Source organism: Seriola dumerili, unplaced genomic scaffold (genome assembly GCF_002260705.1).
Source record: "Seriola dumerili isolate Sdu_G_001 unplaced genomic scaffold, Sdu_1.0 BDQW01000331.1, whole genome shotgun sequence".
NCBI lineage: Eukaryota > Metazoa > Chordata > Actinopteri > Carangiformes > Carangidae > Seriola > Seriola dumerili.
Window position 1 is genome coordinate 12,924,151 of NW_019174586.1, and position 23,521 is coordinate 12,947,671.

At 36.0% G+C, this 23,521-nt stretch overlaps 1 protein-coding gene across 3 annotated transcripts in view; it reads left to right on the forward strand.

The window, feature by feature from the left end:
* Positions 1 to 23,249, forward strand: part of slc25a48 (solute carrier family 25 member 48) — a 28,319-nt gene extending 5,070 nt beyond the window's left edge. The window contains exons 2-8 of one of the 3 annotated variants that reach the window (XM_022760081.1): positions 538 to 746; positions 2,966 to 3,009; positions 5,248 to 5,319; positions 6,250 to 6,502; positions 16,955 to 17,242; positions 18,806 to 18,939; positions 21,201 to 23,249. In XM_022760081.1, the coding sequence (XP_022615802.1) occupies positions 692 to 746; positions 2,966 to 3,009; positions 5,248 to 5,319; positions 6,250 to 6,502; positions 16,955 to 17,242; positions 18,806 to 18,939; positions 21,201 to 21,305 (951 nt within the window). In that variant the 5' untranslated portion in view covers positions 538 to 691 and the 3' untranslated portion in view covers positions 21,306 to 23,249. Of the gene's footprint in view, positions 1 to 514; positions 747 to 2,965; positions 3,010 to 5,247; positions 5,320 to 6,249; positions 6,503 to 16,954; positions 17,243 to 18,805; positions 18,940 to 21,200 lie in introns of those variants that run through there. The other 2 variants (XM_022760083.1, XM_022760084.1) reach the window with 2 other exon arrangements.
* The last annotated feature ends 272 nt before the right edge of the window (positions 23,250 to 23,521 follow it).

The window sequence follows — 23,521 nt, forward strand, 5'->3', positions numbered from 1 at the left end:
TTACAAAACAATCTGTTTTTAAATGGTTTGGTTTCAGTCTTTTACACCTTTATGTTTATGTTGTTAAATTTAACTTAATATTAGCTTAAAATCTAAATCAGTTTTGTTCATGGAAGCTGTTGTTAATATGATCATATATTGATCAGATATTCCTTTATTAGTCCCACAGTGGGGGAATGTGTTACAGCAGCGAGTGGACGATACAGGAAAGAAAACTGCAAAATGACAATATCAAATATTAATATTAATAATATAATATATAGAAAATTAACCCTTTGTACAGACTTGCACAGACAGCTGGCGGAATAACGTTACAGTGAGGAGGTTTGTATTTCTGCTCAGCTCTCCTCCTCATGGCTCATTTCCATGGTGGCGTCTCCATAGGCTGCAGTGCTTTGAGGAGCTGACACCTGATTGGCCAGCAGGGCTGTCCCGTACATTGAAACTCTTGCTCTGATTGGCTGTTTGTTCTAACATGCAGTGTGGTTTTCTTATCACAGCAGTCACTCTTTAAAATCGCTTTTCTCTGTTTCTCAGGAACATTTCTGCCCGTTGCTTTGTCCGGAGGAGACGAGGCGTCATCAGTTTCTTCCTCATCACCGACACGGAGGGAAACGGAGCGTTTTCATTGGCGGGCTGATGAGAGGCGGTGGGCTGAAGTTTGGACGCACAGAGCAGCTCTGAGAGGAAGATGCAGAACTCCAACAGTTTTCAGGTGGATGATTTTATCGCGGGATGGATCGGCGGTGAGTGAAAAGTCATTTCCGAGGCTGTTGTTCAGAGAGAGAGGCTCAGGGGGGGATTGTGGTGGTGCTGGTGGGGGTTGTGGGGTCAGATGGGTCACTCCATGGCTTCCCATGGAGTGCATGTTTGTGTGGATTAAAATCAGCTGTGCAGGGAGGTAAACACAGCTTCAGGATCAGGCGCAGGCTGCTGTTCTCGCGCAGTGAAATCCGTTTTGCAGGAAAACCTGTGCAGCCGCACATGCATCCACATGCAGTGTAAACAATGGAGGGTCTGCAGAGAAACCCCCTCCCTCCTTCCCTCCCCCACCCACCCACTCTGATAAACACCCTCACCTCCAGTGTGAAGGAAAGTAGTTTACAGCCAGTCAAGCGCCTTATCTCCCGCAGACACGCACACAGAGTCCGTGCCTGCAGGATTGATCATGTGGAGATTTTTTTTATTCTAATGAGAAAACACTTTTTAAGTGGAATACACGCAGTGACGGGACTGGCCGCTGGGGGCGCTGCTGCTGCGTCAGTTTCAGTTGCATAAACAAAAGTTGGAGTCCAGCAGCCTCACACTGAGATCAGGCTGTTCTGTCTGTTCACGGTTAATTAATGAAACCTGAACATGAAAAGAAGAATCAAGTCTTTAACATTAAATTCTAACTGATGGATGCAAGTCAATGGAAGAGAAGTCAAATTTACCCATGCACAAACGTAATATATGTATATACAGTATATTCAATTTCCATACATGAAATATATGTTCATATGAAATAAAAACATATATGTAAAAATTCTATATAAAATCCATTAGAATTTGAAACAATTTCATATATTGACATATATGTATATCCCATACAAATATATATGTTTATAAATGAACACATGTGTTACATAGATATATATGTATGTATGTGTATATAATATATATATATAACAGTAGGGTCCAAATATCTGAGACCAACCTTCCCAGAATGAGAAGATAGACATGTTTCAAATGAATAAGAAAGATATTTATAAACGTATAGAAACTTTATGTGTATGTTGTTTTAATAAACTTGCATATATACACATATAGACATATCTGTCATATATTACATTTCTGTTTGGGTGAGACCCCTGTGAACCGAAACTAAAAGAATTCTGTTAAAATTAAAAAATGAAAACTGAGCAGAAATAAAGATAAATGCAAAATTCAGTTTAAATTTCGCCCTGATGTAGGTTGTTGTGGAGGCAAACAACGGGTGGAACCAAGGAAACGGGTGATTCATGTGAATTCTCTCATTGTCTTTCAATTAATGAGTAAACGCATCTTTCATTCAGCTGTTGACGCCCAACGACCCTGTAACAAAACCAGGTCCAAACCTAGACCACAAACCTGGATCCATTATTTTTTTCTTCTTCTTCTTTTTTTTATGTAACATGTTTATTTTCTTGTTTTACTGCCAATTTAAATAAATTAAGTTTTTTGCATTTGAAAATACTGTCTGTGCTGTGAGGAGGGAAAACTACAGCAGCAGCTGCAGGACGACACTTCTTCTTCTTTCAGTTCGTGCCTCATTTTCATCTTTTACATCATTAAATCAACCAGACAAAGCAAGTTGGTAAAGTTGGCGTCCACCCCGACCGCCCTGAGTGCCTCGTCCTAAACACAACAAACCTGTGGCCAGTTAGTCCTGGCTGTTATCTGCGCTTGGAGGCAGGATACTGCGTGCATTGTTTTGCTATGTGTTGTGTGTGTGCTTGATGCGTATGTGCTCACACACAGTGCCCAGAGAGTGGCAGGAACAGGGGGTCAGTAAGGGCACAATAGCTCATGTTTGCCCCAGGGCCCCATGGTGGCAGTCCAGTTTGTCCAGTCTCTGGCTGCATCACCCGCTGTTTCCTCTCAGCAGGGACACGACAGCACACGCTGGGTGTTTATGCAATTGTTTGTACTTTGTTTGCACTTTAGGGGCATGGAGTGCATCACAAACCAAAAGCCCATTACAGAAAAATTCAAATAAAGTGTGTTGCTTTTATCCGTAGATGTAATTAAGTCTCAGAAATGCACCAAATAACAAAGAAAATCCAGTTATTTCAAAGCTTGTATTGAGCTCGTCTTTGCAGCACAAGTCTTTTTCCCTTCACAGACAGTTTCATGTTACATTATCTCTCTTTTTTTCCCTTCCTCTGGTATTTTGTGTTTTCATTTTATTTTCTTCTGTCTGTTTTTCTTTTTCTTTTGGCTGCAGGAGCTTCCAGTGTGGTCGTGGGCCATCCGCTTGACACAGTGAAGGTATTTTAGAGCTGCAGCACGACTCTGCCACACTGCTTTCTCACCAAGTGCTTGATCGTGATGGGAGCTGCTGCATTTCTCTCTGTAGGATTGGATGAATTGAATTGAATACTCCCAAACCTTTGAGCGGTGTTGTCCTGCTTTTATACAGTGGCTTCAGAAAGTATTCAGACCCTGTCACCCTTTGCACAGATTTTAAATGGATAAGATGCGACACTGAGCCATAACGATAATGTGAAGACCTGTTGAAGACATTCAGTACGTTGTAGAAGCCACTGTGGCAGCAGTTACAGCTTCCAGTCTTCACAGGGAAGTCTCTACAAGCTTTGCACACCTGGATTTGAGCAATCAGAGCTGGAGAGGATGGATGGCAAGTGTCTGTGAACTTCTATCTTCAGGTCACTCCACAGAGGCATTATGGGGTTTAAGTCAGGGCTTCGGCCGGGTCACTCACGGACAGTCAGAGACTTGATTGTTTGTCTCAGGTCATTGTCCTGCTGAAAGCTGAACTGTCACCACAGTCTCGGGTTACATGAACTCTTGTTTTTTCTGTATTTGGCCGCATTCATCCCTCCCTCAGTTCTGACCAGTCTTCCTCTCCCTGCCGCTGAGAAGCCCGCCCCATAGCATGATGTTGCCACCATCTTGCTTCTCGCAGCGCCTGGTGTTTGGAGTTCAGCCCAAACGGTTCAGTTTGCGTCTCATCGGACCAGATAATCTTTTTCTCCTTTAAATGCTGTTAGTCGAACTCCAGCAGGTTGCCGTGTGTCGTTCTCTCAAAGTGGCTTCTGTCTCGTCTTTTTATTATAAAGCTGAGGCATGAGCTCTGTTAGTGTGACCATTAGGTTCTTGGTCACCTCTCTGACCAAGGCCCTTCTTGTTCAGTTCAACTCCAGGAAGAGTCCTGGCTCCAAACTTCTCCCATTTCACAACCACTGTTCTCCAGGGAACACTCAAAGCTTCAGAAATGGTTTTATGAATTTGCTCCAATCCATGCCTCACCATCAGTTTTATCACGTGCCTTTTGTTAAATATTTCCTATCAGTTCAGTATCCCATAGGTGGACTCCTGGAAAGCATGTATGTCAAGGGTAATTAAGAGTATGAGTACCCCCGCAAAGGGTCTGAACTCTTTAGTAAATGAGAGATTTCAGTTTGTGATTTTTGATAAATTTGAAAGTTGTTTTCACTTTGTCGTTATGGATTATTGAGGTTAAATCCATTTAAAATCAAATCAACACAATAAAGGGTGCAGGAAGTGAAGGACTCTTTCTGAAGCCACTGTTGTTGTTACATAAGAGAATAAAAACCTGCAGTTCATTAAGACTTGCTCTCTTTTGGTATTTTGTGGCACATTGTGTTTTGTTTATTGTAATGTGAAAACAATTCAGACTCATTTTCCACATTAACACATTTTTGTCATTATGGGAAGAAGTTGTCTGTTTATACTGACAAACTTCAAACCAAGCTACAAAGTTCTAGATGAAAATTGAACATGATAAAATGAAAAGTGTTTTTATGATACAGAACAAAGAAGAATCTCTTCTGGTAATAGAGAGAGCACAACAGTAGTAATGAGCATAAGTTTAATCATAAGATGTAGTGTAGTGCTGTATTAAAAGTTTTCTCCGAACCATTTGGAGTCTGGATCTATAAAGAGCTGAAGTCCTTTTCCAGTTTCAGGTTATGACCTGATCCACTAACGCTCAGATCATTTGCTGTAGAATGAAAACAGAATAATTTTACCTTAGTAGGTAAAGTTTTGAAGTTTTACAGTTTAGTGCAAGAGTAGATATTTTTCTCAGAGATTTGGATGGAAAAACACCAGAAACAAGTTTCAGATGAAATCAATAAGGAAACACTTTGAGTCTTTCCAGCAGACACTGGACGAACCTTAACCCTAAGTTTTGGTTGAGTTGAAATTCCCCCTGTTCCCCCTAATTGACATTGTGATGTTTAGCAGATGTTTGTATTTTATGTGCTAATGTGTCATTTTGGCTACTTAACAACAAAACTTAAACTAAACAAAATATCAACAACAGCTGTCGTCAGTATTTTATGTCAGATCAACATTGGCGTTATGCATTGTCCTGAATTTTGGTCACCTGACATCATATCCTACATTAAGCCAAATGTCAAAGTGTTAATGACACGTGTGGCCAGCTGCAGGGTCAGCCTCCACATACTGGAACTATTTTGTCGTTATTTGTTTTGAAAGTGGATGTTTTCTCTCACCAAGACGCGGCTCCAGGCGGGGAAAGGCTACAAGAACACGCTACACTGCGTCCTCACCATCTACAGGAAGGAAACGGTAAACACACAAACTCCTTCAGTCCAAGTCTAATTTTACTTATTTTTTGACATTAGAACGGTATGGATGATTATCAGATGCTTTGATCTTTAATTAAAGTGTCAGGCGTGGCTTTTCTCAGGTCAACAATTCACACTTTAATTCTTTTTGAGATCTTTTTGTGAAAGAGTCTGACTTTAGTTTGTCCTGTCTGTTTGTTTGATTGTTCAGACAAGAAAGTCACAGAAAGATAGCACAATTCACATTTTTATAAATCTCAAGTCGATGTTATCCACAGGCCGAACCCTAAATTATTCAGTTTCCTATTGAATAAGCCAAAGAACAGATTTATTTGTTATGTTTCATACTCTAGTTTGATTTACAGTATCTTGTGTTGATTGTTGTGTGACCCAGTTTCTCACCTGGAATCTAAATAGTTTCAGCGCTTGGGAAGTTATTTGCAGAAGCTTAAAATTGAATAGTAATTCACCAGATTTGATCAGTTTTGCAATATTTTGCAACGTTGCAATACGTCTGATTCGTTTGTTTTATCGGGTGTGATGCAGGGTTGACAGTGTGGTATGCGTCCTTGTGGTTTGCACAGAAACTTTTGTAACTTTTGTTGGTTGTAACCGCTCCCAACATATGTCATATCAGCCCTGCACTCCCTGTCAAACCGCAGATCTGATGTTCTCAGTGGTCAGATGATTTGTTCAGGCAGTGGACAGCTGTGTTTTACTTTTTCAACATGTGTCTTCTAAACTCCCCTCCCCCCCGCTGTTAGCAGAGAATTCTTTCCACAGAAATATTTGGCAGCAACTTAACCCCATTTTTCATCCTGTGCATTGTTGGCAGACAAACCGCCCAAGTGTATTCCTGAGTTTAAAATTTGCACTGTGCACTTGTAACACTTGTAACACTTAACTGTCATCTTTGTTTTCTGTTTTTCAGGTCTCAGGGTTTTTTAAGGGCATGTCTTTCCCACTGGCCAGCATCACTGTCTACAACTCAGTGGTGTTTGGCTTCTTCAGTAACACACAGAGACTCATAAGCAAGTATCGCTACGGCGACGGGCATCATCCCTGTGGCATGTTGGACTTGACCGTGGCCAGCATGCTGACTGGACTGATGTCAGTGGGCCTGGGAGCCCCGGTGGATCTGGTCAAGATCAGACTGCAAATGCAGACGCAGACGGTTCTAGCAGGTAAATCAGGGTTGGTGGTTTTGGCTTAAGATGTTTGTGTTTTCCCCATGAACAGAAGAAACACCAGAATTAATTATAAAACTGAAAGCGCAGTAGTTGTTGTTGCTGTTGTTGTGTTTTCATTGGTCTTTGGAAGCTCAAATAATGGTTTGGCTTACTGATCATAACAATGTCATAGGAATAAAAAAGTCATAGTAAAGTAACTCATAAAAATTACACACAGAAATACCCCAACCCAGGGTTCGAACCCACAACCTTCCATGTACTAGGCAACAGTTCTAACCACTCTACTACTGTGCTGCTCGATCACAAAAAAAATCATATTGTATTGAAACATAAAAACGTTATAGTATGGTTAGCCATAAAAAGTCATAGTATAGTAAGGCATAAAAGCAGCCAAAAAAGGTCATAGTATAGTAAGACATGAAAACGTCAAAAAAAGTCATGAAAATGTCATATTATAGTAGGACATATAACATCAACAAACGTCATAGTATAGTAAGACATAAGATTTTCAAAAAACGTCATAGTATAGTAAGACATGAAAACAGCCAAAAAATTTCATAGTACAGTAAGACATAAAAATGTCATCTTATAGTAAGGCATTAAAACATCAAAAAAATGTGATAGTATAGTAAAGCATAAAAATTTCAACAAAACATCATAGTATGGTAAGCGATTAAAACATCATAGTATAGTAAGACATAAAGACGTCATAGTAGAGTAACACATGAAAACGTCAAAAAAAGTCATGTTATACTAAGACATGAAAATATCAAAAAACTCCATAGTATAGTAAGGCATAAAAACGTTTAAAAAAAGTCATAGTTTAGTAAAGCATAAAAACTTCAAAAACCATCATAGTATAGTACGACATAAAACGTCAAAAAACGTCATAGTAAAGTAAGACATGAAAACATCAAAAACGTCATAGTACAGTAAAGCTTAAACATTTCAAAAAACATAATAGTAAAGTAAAGCATAAAAATGTAAAAAAAACGTCATAGTACACTAAGAAATAAAAACGTCAAAAAAAAGTAATTGTATAGTAAGAATTTCAAAAAATGCCATAGTATAGTAAGACATGAAAACAGCCAAAAAACATCATAGTATAGTAAGCCATAAAAACGTAATAGTATAGTAAAGCATAAAATGTCAAAAAACTCATAGTACAGTAAGGCATTAAAATGTCAAAAATTGTGTATAGTAAGATATAAAACATCAAAAAATGTCATAGTACAGTAAGGCATGAAAACGTCATAGTATAGTATGGCATAAAAAGTCAAAAAACTCATAGTACAGTAAGGCATGAAAACGTCATAGTATAGTATGGCATAAAAAGTCAAAAAACTCATAGTACAGTAAGGCATGAAAACGTCATAGTATAGTATGGCATAAAAAGTCAAAAAACTCATAGTACAGTAAGGCATGAAAACGTCATAGTATAGTATGGCATAAAAAGTCAAAAAACTCATAGTACAGTAAGGCATGAAAACGTCATAGTATAGTATGGCATAAAAAGTCAAAAAACTCATAGTACAGTAAGGCATGAAAACGTCATAGTATAGTATGGCATAAAAAGTCAAAAAACTCATAGTACAGTAAGGCATGAAAACGTCATAGTATAGTATGGCATAAAAAGTCAAAAAACTCATAGTACAGTAAGGCATGAAAACGTCATAGTATAGTATGGCATAAAAAGTCAAAAAACTCATAGTACAGTAAGGCATGAAAACGTCATAGTATAGTAAGGCATAAAAACGTCAAAAAACGTCATAGTATAGCAAGGCATGAAAACGTCAAAAAACGTAATAGTATAGTAAAACATAAAAACGTCAAAAAACGTCATAGTATAGTAAGGCATTAAAACGTCATAGTATAGTAAGCCATAAAAACGTTATAGTAAAGTAAGGCAAGAAAACTTCAAAAAACGCCATAGTTTAAGACATAAGAATTTCAAAAAACGTCATAGTATAGTAAGGCATTAAAACGTCATAGTATAGTAAGCCATAAAAACGTTATAGGAAAGAAAGTCAAGAAAACTTCAAAAAACGCCATAGTTTAAGACATAAGAATTTCAAAAAACGTCATAGTATAGTAAGGCATAAAAACGTCATAGTATAGTAAGGCATAAAAACGTCATAGTATAGTAAGGCATAAAAACGTCAAAAAACGTCATAGTATAGTAAGACATAAAAATGTCAAAAAACATCATAGTATAATAAGGCATTAAAACGTCAAAAAACATTGTAGTATAGCATGGCATAAAAACATCAAAAAACGTCATAGTATGGCAAGGCATGAAAACGTCAAAAAACGTCATAGTATAGTAAGACATAAAAATGTCAAAAAACATCATAGTATAGTAAGGCTTAAAAACGTCAAACGTCATAGTATAGTAAGACATAAAAATGTTTAAAAAAGTCATAGTATAGTAAGACATTTAACGTCAAAAAACATCATAGTATAGTAAGGCATGAAAACGTCAAAAAATGTCATAGTATAGCATGGCATAAAAACGTCAAAAAAACGTCATAGTATAGTAAGACATAAAAACGTTATAGTATAGCAAGGCATGAAAACATCAAAAAACGTCAGAGTATAGTAAGACATAAAAACGTCAAAAAACATCATAGTATAGTAAGGCATTAAAACGTCAAAAAACGTCATAGTGTATAGTAAGACATAAAAACATCAAAAAACATCATAGTATAGTAAGGCATTAAAACGTCAAAAAACGTCATAGTGTATAGTAAGACATAAAAACATCAAAAAACATCATAGTATAGTAAGGCATTAAAACGTCAAAAAACGTTGTATAGTAAGACATAAAAACGTTATATTATAGCAAGGCATGAAAACGTCAAAAAACGTCATAGTATAGTAAGACATAAAAACGTCAAAAAACGTCATAGTATAGTAAGGCATAAAAACGTCAAAAAACGTCATAGTATAGTAAGGCATTTAACGTCAAAAAACATCATAGTTTAGTGACGCATAAAAACGTCAAAAAATGTCATAGTATAGTAAAACATAAAAATGTCAAAAAACATCATAGTATAGTAAGGCTTAAAAACGTCAAAAAACGTCATAGTATAGTAAGACATAAAAATGTTTAAAAAAGTCATAGTATAGTAAGACATTTAACGTCAAAAAACATCATAGTATAGTAAGGCATGAAAACGTCAAAAAACGTCATAGTATAGCATGGCATAAAAACGTCAAAAAAACGTCATAGTATAGTAAGACATAAAAACGTTATAGTATAGCAAGGCATGAAAACATCAAAAAACGTCATAGTGTATAGTAAGACATAAAAACGTCAAAAAACATCATAGTATAGTAAGGCATTAAAACGTCAAAAAACGTCATAGTATAGCAAGGTATAAAAACGTCAAAAAACGTCATAGTATAGCAAGGCATTTAACGCCAAAAAACGTCATAGTATAGCATAGCATAAAAACGTCAAAAAACGTCATAGTATAGTAAGACACGAAAACGTCAAAAAACGTCATAGTGTAATAAGACATTAATACGTCAAAAAACATCATAGTATAGTAAGACACAAAAACGTAATAGTATAGTAACCTCAAAAAACGTCATAGTATAGCAAGGCATGAAAACGTCAAAAAACGTCATAGTATAGTAAGGCATAAAAACGTAAAAAACACGTCATAGTATAGTAAGGCACGAAAACGTCAAAAAACGTCATAGTGTAATAAGACATAAATACGTCAAAAAACATCATAGTATAGTAAGACACAAAAACGTAATAGTATAGTAACGTCAAAACACGTCATAGTATAGCATGGCATAAAAACGTCAAAAAACGTCATAGTATAGCAAGGTATAAAAACATCAAAAAACGTCATTGTATAGCAAGGCATTTAACTTCAAAAAACGTCATAGTATAGCATAGCATGAAAACGGCAAAAAACGTCATAGTATAGCAAGGCATTTAACGTCAAAAAATGTCATAGTATAGCATAGCATAAAAACGTCAAAAAACGTCATAGTATAGTAAGACATAAAAACGTCATTGTATAGCAAGGCATTTAACTTCAAAAAACGTCATAGTATAGCAGAGCATAAAAACGTCAAAAAACGTCATAGTATAGTAAGACATAAAAACGTCATTGTATAGCAAGGCATTTAACTTCAAAAAACGTCATAGTATAGCAGAGCATAAAAACGTCAAAAAACGTCATAGTATAGTAAGACATAAAAACGTCATTGTATAGCAAGGCATTTAACTTCAAAAAACGTCATAGTATAGCAGAGCATAAAAACGTCAAAAAACGTCATAGTATAGTAAGACATAAAAACGTCATTGTATAGCAAGGCATTTAACTTCAAAAAACGTCATAGTATAGCAGAGCATAAAAACGTCAAAAAACGTCATAGTATAGTAAGACATAAAAACGTCATTGTATAGCAAGGCATTTAACTTCAAAAAACGTCATAGTATAGCAGAGCATAAAAACGTCAAAAAACGTCATAGTATAGTAAGACATAAAAACGTCATTGTATAGCAAGGCATTTAACTTCAAAAAACGTCATAGTATAGCAGAGCATAAAAACGTCAAAAAACGTCATAGTATAGTAAGACATAAAAACGTCATTGTATAGCAAGGCATTTAACTTCAAAAAACGTCATAGTATAGCAGAGCATAAAAACGTCAAAAAACGTCATAGTATAGTAAGACATAAAAACGTCATTGTATAGCAAGGCATTTAACTTCAAAAAACGTCATAGTATAGCAGAGCATAAAAACGTCAAAAAACGTCATAGTATAGTAAGACATAAAAACGTCATTGTATAGCAAGGCATTTAACTTCAAAAAACGTCATAGTATAGCAGAGCATAAAAACGTCAAAAAACGTCATAGTATAGTAAGACATAAAAACGTCATTGTATAGCAAGGCATTTAACTTCAAAAAACGTCATAGTATAGCAGAGCATAAAAACGTCAAAAAACGTCATAGTATAGTAAGACATAAAAACGTCATTGTATAGCAAGGCATTTAACTTCAAAAAACGTCATAGTATAGCAGAGCATAAAAACGTCAAAAAACGTCATAGTATAGTAAGACATAAAAACGTCATTGTATAGCAAGGCATTTAACTTCAAAAAACGTCATAGTATAGCAGAGCATAAAAACGTCAAAAAACGTCATAGTATAGTAAGACATAAAAACGTCATTGTATAGCAAGGCATTTAACTTCAAAAAACGTCATAGTATAGCAGAGCATAAAAACGTCAAAAAACGTCATAGTATAGTAAGACATAAAAACGTCATTGTATAGCAAGGCATTTAACTTCAAAAAACGTCATAGTATAGCAGAGCATAAAAACGTCAAAAAACGTCATAGTATAGTAAGACATAAAAACGTCATTGTATAGCAAGGCATTTAACTTCAAAAAACGTCATAGTATAGCAGAGCATAAAAACGTCAAAAAACGTCATAGTATAGTAAGACATAAAAACGTCATTGTATAGCAAGGCATTTAACTTCAAAAAACGTCATAGTATAGCAGAGCATAAAAACGTCAAAAAACGTCATAGTATAGTAAGACATAAAAACGTCATTGTATAGCAAGGCATTTAACTTCAAAAAACGTCATAGTATAGCAGAGCATAAAAACGTCAAAAAACGTCATAGTATAGTAAGACATAAAAACGTCAAAAAACGTCATAGTATAGTAAGGCATAAAAACGTCAAAAAACATCATTGTATAGCAAGGTATTTAACGTCAAAAAACGTCATAGCATAGCATAAAAACTTCAAAAAACGTCATAGTATAGCAAGGCATTTAACGTCAAAAAAGTTCATAGTATAGCAAGGCATGAAAACGTCAAAAAACGTCATAGTATAGTAAGGCATAAAAACGTCAAAAAACGTCATAGTATAGTAAGGCATAAAAACGTCAAAAAACGTCATAGTATAGTAAGGCATAAAAACGTCAAAAAACGTCATAGTATAGTAAGGCATAAAAACGTCAAAAAACGTCATAGTATAGTAAGGCATAAAAACGTCAAAAAACGTCATAGTATAGTAAGGCATAAAAACGTCAAAAAACGTCATAGTATAGTAAGGCATAAAAACGTCAAAAAACGTCATAGTATAGTAAGGCATAAAAACGTCAAAAAACGTCATAGTATAGTAAGGCATAAAAACGTCAAAAAACGTCATAGTATAGTAAGGCATAAAAACGTCAAAAAACGTCATAGTATAGTAAGGCATAAAAACGTCAAAAAACGTCATAGTATAGTAAGGCATAAAAACGTCAAAAAACGTCATAGTATAGTAAGGCATAAAAACGTCAAAAAACGTCATAGTATAGTAAGGCATAAAAACGTCAAAAAACGTCATAGTATAGTAAGGCATAAAAACGTCAAAAAACGTCATAGTATAGTAAGGCATAAAAACGTCAAAAAACGTCATAGTATAGTAAGGCATAAAAACGTCAAAAAACGTCATAGTATAGTAAGGCATAAAAACGTCAAAAAACGTCATAGTATAGTAAGGCATAAAAACGTCAAAAAACGTCATAGTATAGTAAGGCATAAAAACGTCAAAAAACGTCATAGTATAGTAAGGCATAAAAACGTCAAAAAACGTCATAGTATAGTAAGGCATAAAAACGTCAAAAAACGTCATAGTATAGTAAGGCATAAAAACGTCAAAAAACGTCATAGTATAGTAAGGCATAAAAACGTCAAAAAACGTCATAGTATAGTAAGGCATAAAAACGTCAAAAAACGTCATAGTATAGTAAGGCATAAAAACGTCAAAAAACGTCATAGTATAGTAAGGCATAAAAACGTCAAAAAACGTCATAGTATAGTAAGGCATAAAAACGTCAAAAAACGTCATAGTATAGTAAGGCATAAAAACGTCAAAAAACGTCATAGTATAGTAAGGCATAAAAACGTCAAAAAACGTCATAGTATAGTAAGGCATAAAAACGTCAAAAAACGTCATAGTATAGTAAGGCATAAAAACGTCAAAAAACGTCATAGTATAGTAAGGCATAAAAACGTCAAAAAACGTCATAGTATAGTAAGGCATAAAAACGTCAAAAAACGTCATAGTATAGTAAGGCATAAAAACGTCAAAAAACGTCATAGTATAGTAAGGCATAAAAACGTCAAAAAACGTCATAGTATAGTAAGGCATAAAAACGTCAAAAAACGTCATAGTATAGTAAGGCATAAAAACGTCAAAAAACGTCATAGTATAGTAAGGCATAAAAACGTCAAAAAACGTCATAGTATAGTAAGGCATAAAAACGTCAAAAAACGTCATAGTATAGTAAGGCATAAAAACGTCAAAAAACGTCATAGTATAGTAAGGCATAAAAACGTCAAAAAACGTCATAGTATAGTAAGGCATAAAAACGTCAAAAAACGTCATAGTATAGTAAGGCATAAAAACGTCAAAAAACGTCATAGTATAGTAAGGCATAAAAACGTCAAAAAACGTCATAGTATAGTAAGGCATAAAAACGTCAAAAAACGTCATAGTATAGTAAGGCATAAAAACGTCAAAAAACGTCATAGTATAGTAAGGCATAAAAACGTCAAAAAACGTCATAGTATAGTAAGGCATAAAAACGTCAAAAAACGTCATAGTATAGTAAGGCATAAAAACGTCAAAAAACGTCATAGTATAGTAAGGCATAAAAACGTCAAAAAACGTCATAGTATAGTAAGGCATAAAAACGTCAAAAAACGTCATAGTATAGTAAGGCATAAAAACGTCAAAAAACGTCATAGTATAGTAAGGCATAAAAACGTCAAAAAACGTCATAGTATAGTAAGGCATAAAAACGTCAAAAAACGTCATAGTATAGTAAGGCATAAAAACGTCAAAAAACGTCATAGTATAGTAAGGCATAAAAACGTCAAAAAACGTCATAGTATAGTAAGGCATAAAAACGTCAAAAAACGTCATAGTATAGTAAGGCATAAAAACGTCAAAAAACGTCATAGTATAGTAAGGCATAAAAACGTCAAAAAACGTCATAGTATAGTAAGGCATAAAAACGTCAAAAAACGTCATAGTATAGTAAGGCATAAAAACGTCAAAAAACGTCATAGTATAGTAAGGCATAAAAACGTCAAAAAACGTCATAGTATAGTAAGGCATAAAAACGTCAAAAAACGTCATAGTATAGTAAGGCATAAAAACGTCAAAAAACGTCATAGTATAGTAAGGCATAAAAACGTCAAAAAACGTCATAGTATAGTAAGGCATAAAAACGTCAAAAAACGTCATAGTATAGTAAGGCATAAAAACGTCAAAAAACGTCATAGTATAGTAAGGCATAAAAACGTCAAAAAACGTCATAGTATAGTAAGGCATAAAAACGTCAAAAAACGTCATAGTATAGTAAGGCATAAAAACGTCAAAAAACGTCATAGTGTAATAAGACATAAATACATCAAAAAACATCATTGTATAGTAAGACACAAAAACGTAATAGTATAGTAACGTCAAAAAACGTCATAGTATAGCATGGCATAAAAACGTCAAAAAACGTCATAGTATAGCAAGGCATTTAACGTCAAAAAACGTCATAGTATAGCATAGCAAAAAAAAAGTCAAAAAACGTCATAGTATAGCATGGCATAAAAACGTCAAAAAACGTCATTGTATAGCAAGGTATAAAAACGTCAAAAAACGTCATAGTATAGCAAGGCATTTAACGTCAAAAAACGTCATAGTATAGCATAGCATAAAAACGTCAAAAAACTTCATAGTATAGCAAGGCATAAAAACGTCAAAAAACGTCATAGTATAGTAAGGCATAAAAACGTCAAAAAACGTCATAGTGTAATAAGACATAAATACGTCAAAAAACATCATAGTATAGTAAGACACAAAAACGTAATAGTATAGTAACGTCAAAAATCGTCATAGTATAGCATGGCATTAAAACGTCAAAAAATGTCATAGTATAGCATAGCATAAAAACGTCAAAAAACGTCATAGTATAGCATAGCAAAAAAAAAGTCAAAAAACGTCATAGTATAGCAAGGCATTTAACGTCAAAAAACGTCATAGTATAGCATAGCAAAAAAAAAGTCAAAAAACGTCATAGTATAGCAAGGCATGAAAACCTCAAAAAACGTCATAGTATAGTAAGACATAAAAACGTCAAAAAACGTCATAGTATAGTAAGGCATAAAAACGTCAAAAAACATCATTGTATAGTAAGGCATAAAAACGTCATAGTATAGTAAGGCACAAAAACGTCAAAAAACGTCATAGTGTAATAAGACATAAATACGTCAAAAAACATCATAGTACAGTAAGACACAAAAACGTAATAGTATAGTAACGTCAAAAAACGTAATAGTATAGTAACGTCAAAAAACGTCATAGTATAGCATGGCATAAAAACATCAAAAAACGTCATTATATAGCAAGGTATAAAAACGTCAAAAAACGTCATAGTATAGCATAGCATAAAAACATCAAAAGACTTCATAGTATAGCAAGGCATAAAAACGTCAAAAAACGTCATAGTATAGTAAGGCATGAAAACGTCAAAAAACGTCATAGTATAGCAAGGCACGAAAACGTCAAAAAACGTCATAGTGTAATAAGACATAAATACGTCAAAAAACATCATAGTATAGTAAGACACAAAAACGTAATAGTATAGTAACGTCAAAAAACGTCATATTATAGCAAGGTATAAAAACGTCAAAAAACGTCATAGTATAGCAAGGCATTTAACGTCAAAAAACGTCATAGTATAGCATAGCATAAAAACGTCAAAAAACGTCATAGTATAGCAAGGCATGAAAATGTCAAAAAATGTCAAAGTACAGTAAGACATAAAAACGTCACAGTATAGTAAGATATAAACATCATAAAATGTCATACTATAGTAAGACATAAAAACGTCATAGTATAGCAGGGCATGAAAACGTGAAAAAACTTATAAGGCTTAAAATGTCATAGTATAAAAGGTAAAAGGTCACTTTTCAAACCTGTATGGAGGTTAAATTCCTGGTGGTGTTGCGTCTTCTGGGCTGCTTCCTCTCCATAAAACAGTAAACCAATAAAACTGAGGTCAGAAGTTTAATCATAAGATGAAACGCCACGTGAAAAGTTTATTCTCTTTTATTTGTTTATGGGATCTGTCATGCTCACACTCTTCACACTCGTCGTGTCATCACCTACATTTGTTTCATTACCTTCTTCAGACACTTTGGCCTTGACTGCGGATACATCCAGCTAATGGTTTTATGATAGTACAGAAAGTTTACTCTGTGTCAGGCAGCAGGTTGAGTGTCATTTCAGGACACTGTTCTGTGATTCATTTGAAACGTGATAATACACCCACAGAATCACAAAATAGGTGAGATTAGTTTCAACACTCACTGTACGACATGTGACTGACCTCCCTATCATTTTTAATATGTGTCCTACAGAGAATTTACACCTTGCTGGCAGCGTATCGAATGGCACCAACATCCCTCTGCGCTCCGTCAACATCCCCAGCCAGAGACTTTACAGAGGACCCATCCACTGTATCAGCAGCATCCTGCAGACTGAGGGGCTGCAGGGCCTGTACAGGGGGGCTGGGGCCATGATTCTGAGGGACGTTCCTGGATACACGCTCTACTTCATTCCTTACACCATGTTCTGCAACCTGTTGAAGCCAGACGCCACGTCAAGCCCTCATCCATGTTCTATCTGGCTCGCCGGAGGACTCGCAGGTAAACGTCCCAAACTATATCGCAGCTTTTCAACTCAGCTGTAGAGACGTATTTTCGGTTTCATTTGTATAGTTTACTTCGCTTTTTCAGATGTGTGTTTTCTGAAGTATTTATTTTAATTTACATACTGCATCCTGCTCTATCACATGCTTTTCCTGCTTTCTCTGCAGCCACAAACCTCTTTACTGTTAAGGTACAACCCACATTGGCCTTGATCTGGTCAGTCAGCAGTATGGACAGTTTCTGTTTGTGCAGACAGGTTTTTTTTATTGACGGCTGTGTCCTGTTTTATTTCTTGATGTCTGCTGTTTTTATTGACCCGTGAAAAACTTTGCTCATAAAGGTGTGATGTAGATTGGACCTTTGTTGGTTTACTAGTATAATGACCTAATTTCAGGGCTGAGTAATTACAAGAAATCTTGTTGCATTTGTCATATGACATGTGGTAACATTACAGCTCCAATTTAAGATAAACACAAGAAACTTGTGCTCCAATTTGAGATTTGTTTGGTCTCAGAGGTTCAAGTAGACTCGCTTCCAGATGCAGACCAGCCATGAACACGTGACGGAGCGAAATCGTGCAGGACGGAAAGCTAAGATCAGCTGTGTTCCATTAATCAGTGAAGTTTGGATGTTTAGCCTGGAATCGGGCCTGAATTGGCAAGTTGACGTTCACTGCCTCTGGATTTCAGTTCTTCCATATATGTCCAGTAAACTAATCTATCTGCAATCTTTGTTACGGGGAACTTATTTCCTGTTAAAATGGCAGTGCTTTCCTGCCTTAGTAGGTTTGTGGTCTAATATAAAATGCATCAGCTGAGTTTCACCTTTTAAGTGATACCGCTGCTGTGGCTTTCACTTATTTCCACTTGACTGCTGGTACTTTTCCACTTGGTCAGCTGTCTGAACAAATAAATAACTTTGAATGTACCATTAGTTTAGTTTTAGTCAGTTAGTTCTGTTTTCTGTCGGGTTAGATTTGAGGAGCGGGACCAGGTCCAGCTGAGTCCTCAGAGTGATCCAGCTTTCAGCAGGAAGTTTGTAAATGACACTTCTTTTTAATGAAGTTCTCCGTTTAAATTTCCAACCTTTGATCGCTCTGTGTTCCAGAGGTCCTGCTTAGAAAACAACCGGCTAATTAAGGTGTTTAACAGCAGTCTCCTGTAGCACAGTTTAATTATAGACGAGGCAAGTTTATTTATTTAACACCTCAACAACAAGGCAATTCAAAGTGCTTTACATAAGACAGAAAGGCAATAAGACAAGAGATAAAAGAAACACATGGCAGAATAAGAAGACTCAAACATAATAAAACAAAAAGATACAAAATATTAAATGGAATATGATGAATTCATCAGCCTAATTTTGTTTGTTGGATTTTTGAATTCGAAGTGGAACACAGCGTTTATCTTTTTCTTTCTTTGATGCTGTATCCTCCGACTCTCAGCTTCACTTGCTGCAGGGAATTGAACCCGTAACCCTGCGAATGTTTAGTGCCTCGCTTCACCTGACAGTCTGTAAACAGGTCAACAGGAACTAAAAGAGCACTCTCCTCTTACTCAGGGTCCATTTCCTGGGTCACGGCCACGCCGGCTGATGTGGTGAAGAGCCGAATGCAGGCCGACGCGCAGCTGCAGAGGAAGTACAGGGGAATCTTACACTGCATCATCCACAGCTACAAGACAGAGGGTTTACAGGTGAGCGGTGACCGGAGACATAACACAACCATAAAACTGCTTCTTTTTTAAAAGGTACAAGACTTCTTCTCATTATTAACAGCTGGAGCTCAGTCCAAGCTTCTGCTGCCAGAGAATTGTATTTTTGAGCTTTAAATATTAAATAGACCAAAACAAAAATTCAGCTTTTCAAAAAATGTGCTGTAATGTGTTAAACACAGTGTAGATTCTCTACATTTTATATCTGGTCTGAAGCCCCTCCCACCACTTTCAGGAAATGAAACAATAACATGAATCAGCAGAGGCAGTTTTTAACAGAGCTAATGTCATATTTAATAAATGTATTTGAGACAGGATGTGGCTTATTAACTGAGCTAATTAACCTGTGGAAGGAGATGTTGGAGATGTAGTTTGGTAAACGATATTAATAGGTAGAGTTTGCGTTTATTGTAGGGCTGCAACTACCAGTTATCAAATAATCTGTTGTTTATTTTCTCGATTAAATCGTTTTGTCTACAAACTGTCTGAGAAGCTGCGATGGAAAAGTCCAAACTGTCCAAAACCCAGATATTCAATTTACAATGATGTAAAAGAGAGAGAAGCAGGAAAGCTTAAATATTAACTTCAGAATCTACTTACTGTAGAGTGTCTGTCACTACGCTAAGGATGATAAACCCTGCAGTACTGAACATTGTTTTAATACTGATCAGTCAGTTTCAGGGCTTTTATTAGCTTGTTTTTATTCAATTGTTTAAAATGTTTTTATAGGCTATAAATCCTACCTCAGAGTACATTTACATACACAATTCATAGAAAGTGCTAAAGTATTTTTGTCTTTGAGACTTAAAATAGAAACTAAATGCCACCACTCAGCCAATGTTACTATATCAGCTGCTGTAACAGATGGTTTAATGATTTAGAAAATGAGACCCTAGAAAAACATTGAAACCCAGACGAGTCAGGCTGCGTTCTCAGAACTCAAACCCCCCTGAAGTGTGTTGAACCACATGATTCTGTCAGTGAATGAAAGCTCAGCATCCAGACAAGCTTCTTCTGGTGAGGGTCACATTACAACATCGACAGCCAGAGGGCGTCACACCCAGAAATACAGCATTAAAAAGAAAACAAACATCTGGCCAGAGAGTGACTGATAATCAGATGAGTTTAATTTGGAATAATGTCATTTATAAATACAGGTTACATTAATGAAATACGGAGGAAACAGCAGCTCCCATCTTAAATTACAAAATGGATTTGATGGATCAGCAAATGAAGAAGGAGATGCAACATGAACTTGCAGATTGCAGTGGTGGTTACATCACGTGCACAGCTGCATCAGTTGCTGCCTTCTCGGCCTAAAATCGAAAACAGAACAACAGCCAAACGCAAGGTCAAGGTGTCGGGGTCCATGATGTTTCATGAAGTCAGCTGTTACAAAACGCAGACACACTCTCCAGCTTTCAACATGGAAGTGTGCTTTGCCCGATACAACACTCATGTGATCAATAACAGAACGTCATTGGTGTTCTGAGAGAGAACTGGACTGTTCCTGTCATCTGAAGGTCACGGATCAATGAGTGGTTATCAAGGACACTGTCCTCCAAAGCAGGATTATTATGTGTTAAGTTTAGTTACAGACGTGAAATGAAGACATTAAATGAGGAAGGCAAACTACAAAGCAACAAATAGCATTTAATTTTAACAATTCAAATGTTTGTGGATGTTTTCCACATTAGTTAGTTCATGTCCTGATCGTCTGTTGTGAACTGAACATATCTGATTGTATATTTTGTCTCTTCTGCCGACAGCAGACGATAACAGGTGCAATCAATTAATGTTGTTGCTTTAAGTACGAAGCTAACGGCTGGAAGCAAAGTTCAGAAATGCACCTGCCTACACATCTGAGGCTTCTTAATTAACATTTCATATCTCACTTGTTTAATATGCACACACACAGTAAAGTGCACCCAGCCACACTAAACTTATTACATTTCTGTATCAAATAAACACAAAAGTAAGAGACATATTTTTTACTTTGGTGGAGCTAGCTGTCTCCTCCCGCTTAAAGTCTTAATCTCTCGGCTGCAGCTTCATACTGGCTGAACAGAAAGTAAATGAGCCTGTAGTTATTTTCTAACTGAACTGCAGTGGATTCAACACAGGATTTTCCTAGTACAACAGGTCAAGATGTCTGCTGTGAAAAAGGCCTATTCAGACTGATGCAAAGTCAAACATTTAAGTCACTAAAATAGATTTCTTTTTTTTTTTTTGTTTACGTGCAGGTTTTCTTCCGTGGAGCTTCAGTAAACGCCATCCGAGGCTTCCCGATGAGCGCCACCATGTTCCTGACCTACGAACTCTCCCTGCAGTTCTTCAGGAATCTCTAGAACAAGGGAAACATTTCAGTGGTAAAGGAATCACACTCAGTTCTTGGCAAATGAGCACACAGTACAACAAACCCTTTTAGCTGCTTGTGAACTGATGCACTGAACGCACCAGAGATTTTGAACACTTTACTGACCACTCTTGTCACACAATAAACGTTCAGTGATGTTTTATACCAGCACTTTGGGGGTTGTATTGTTAAATAATCAGAATTACGACATCAAATCATCCATGATTTCCTGGGCAGAGTCTTGGCTGCCACTTATCTAGTGGATAGAAACTCTATCGGTTCCTTCAGTATCTAAGATGACTGAGTTAGCTTTTTAAACTCACTGATAATCATGTGACCTTCTCCCTCCCTACAATCTGGCCTGAGATCTGCTGACCAGTTGTCGCTGACAGGTTCAAACAATCTCATTGTCTCCTACTAAAGACTTATTTTTATAGATTAGCTTTTACACCAGTTTTAATTTAGTCATTCTACTTATCTATTGTTTGATTTTACATATGTTTCCTTTCTCCCACGTACGTTTATCTTCTCACTGTTTTTATTCCTGTTAGTTGCTGATAAGTTCAGAGGTATAAATGCTTAAAAAAATTAGCATAACAAAGCTAACGGGACATGTGGACGATGATGATTGGTGTTAACATTCTCATTATTTAATGGATGGAGTTGAATATTTCTTTAATGCTAATTTACCAAAGAACTCAGTGTGGTCCTTTTTTTAAAGGAGGTTTAAAGGGAGGGAGGTTATGTTGTCAGTTTGGGATCAGAACTTTACCTGGAAGGTGAAACTCATTTGCACACCTGCAGCTTTTCCCTGGACGAGACCGTTATTCTTCTGTTTCCACCTGTGAACAAAGGGTGATAATAACACCGTGTTATTACACAGTGTCACACGGTCAACATGGTTTGACGGGAAAAAGATCAACAACTTGGTTGAAAAATGACATTTAGGTAACGTATAGTATAATACATATATATTATATATAATCTGGTCTTTGTGGAGCCGTTTCTCAGTAAAGAACGGAGCTGTGCACTTTCATCTCAGCATGATGAAGAAATATGAATCATGCTGAAAATAGAGTTGAATGCTTTTACGAAGGATGTGTTATTTTCAGCTCGACTATGAGTCTACGTTTAATCTTTGTATTATTTTCAGTGTTGATTTAGTTTGTTTGATTTACTTTCAGTTTCTTTTTGCAGTTTGAATGTGATTAAAAATATAAAACCTAAATGATTTCACATAAATAACCAATACACTTAATGTCTGTTCATAAGTATGAAAATATTGTGAGGTGTTGAAAATGACGCATCCTTTCCTTCATTACATGAACTGTTGCGTGTTTTAGTCCCATGTTACCATCCATGTGTTCATACAGTGCATTCAGTGTTCACACCCCTTCACTGTATCTCATGTCGTCACTTTGCAGCCTCGTGGTAAAATAGTTCAATTCATGTTTTCAGATTTTAACCTCCACTCAATAATGACAAAGAAGTTTAGAAATTATTGCAATCTGGTAAAATGTAAAGGGGTCTGAATACTTCCTGAATGCACTGTATTATATTTGTGTGTTTCTTATATTAAGAAAAATTTTACAAGTTAATTTTAACTTCATGTTAACATGAGTTTTTCCCATAATACTATTCAAATGCATGGATTTATATACACATGAGCCATTATAGTACAGGTACAGTATTGCTTAACATGTTAGCAGTTAAACAGCATTTACAGCTAATGATACAAGAGGTTTCATTCTTAAATGAGACATCTGCTGTTAAAAGATACTGAGCCTCCTCACACAATAGATATTTTTCATTTTGGAATAATTACCGTAGAACAAATATATTTTCCTGCCTTATAGAGATATTTTTAAATAGTATTCTTGTCATGTAAATATCTTGTAAATATGTTAACTGCCATTCCAGATGGTGGAGAGCCAGAAGTGTCTTATTGTACATAAATAAAGCTTATAAACACACGAGTGTTGCTGCTCCTTCTCTGAATCGGCTCTTGTCTTCTCAGAATAAAGTGTGACTTGTGACCGCTCGTCAGGTGACGTCCCATATGTCAGCCGCCACATAAAGATACTGTGTTGTTACCAGATAAACACTTGATGATGTCTGCACGTGCTCCAGCAGGGAGTCGAGGACTTGTTTTCATGCTGTGACTGAGCCTGATGGGAAGAGCCGGGCTGACGTTGGCCCTCTGCCTGC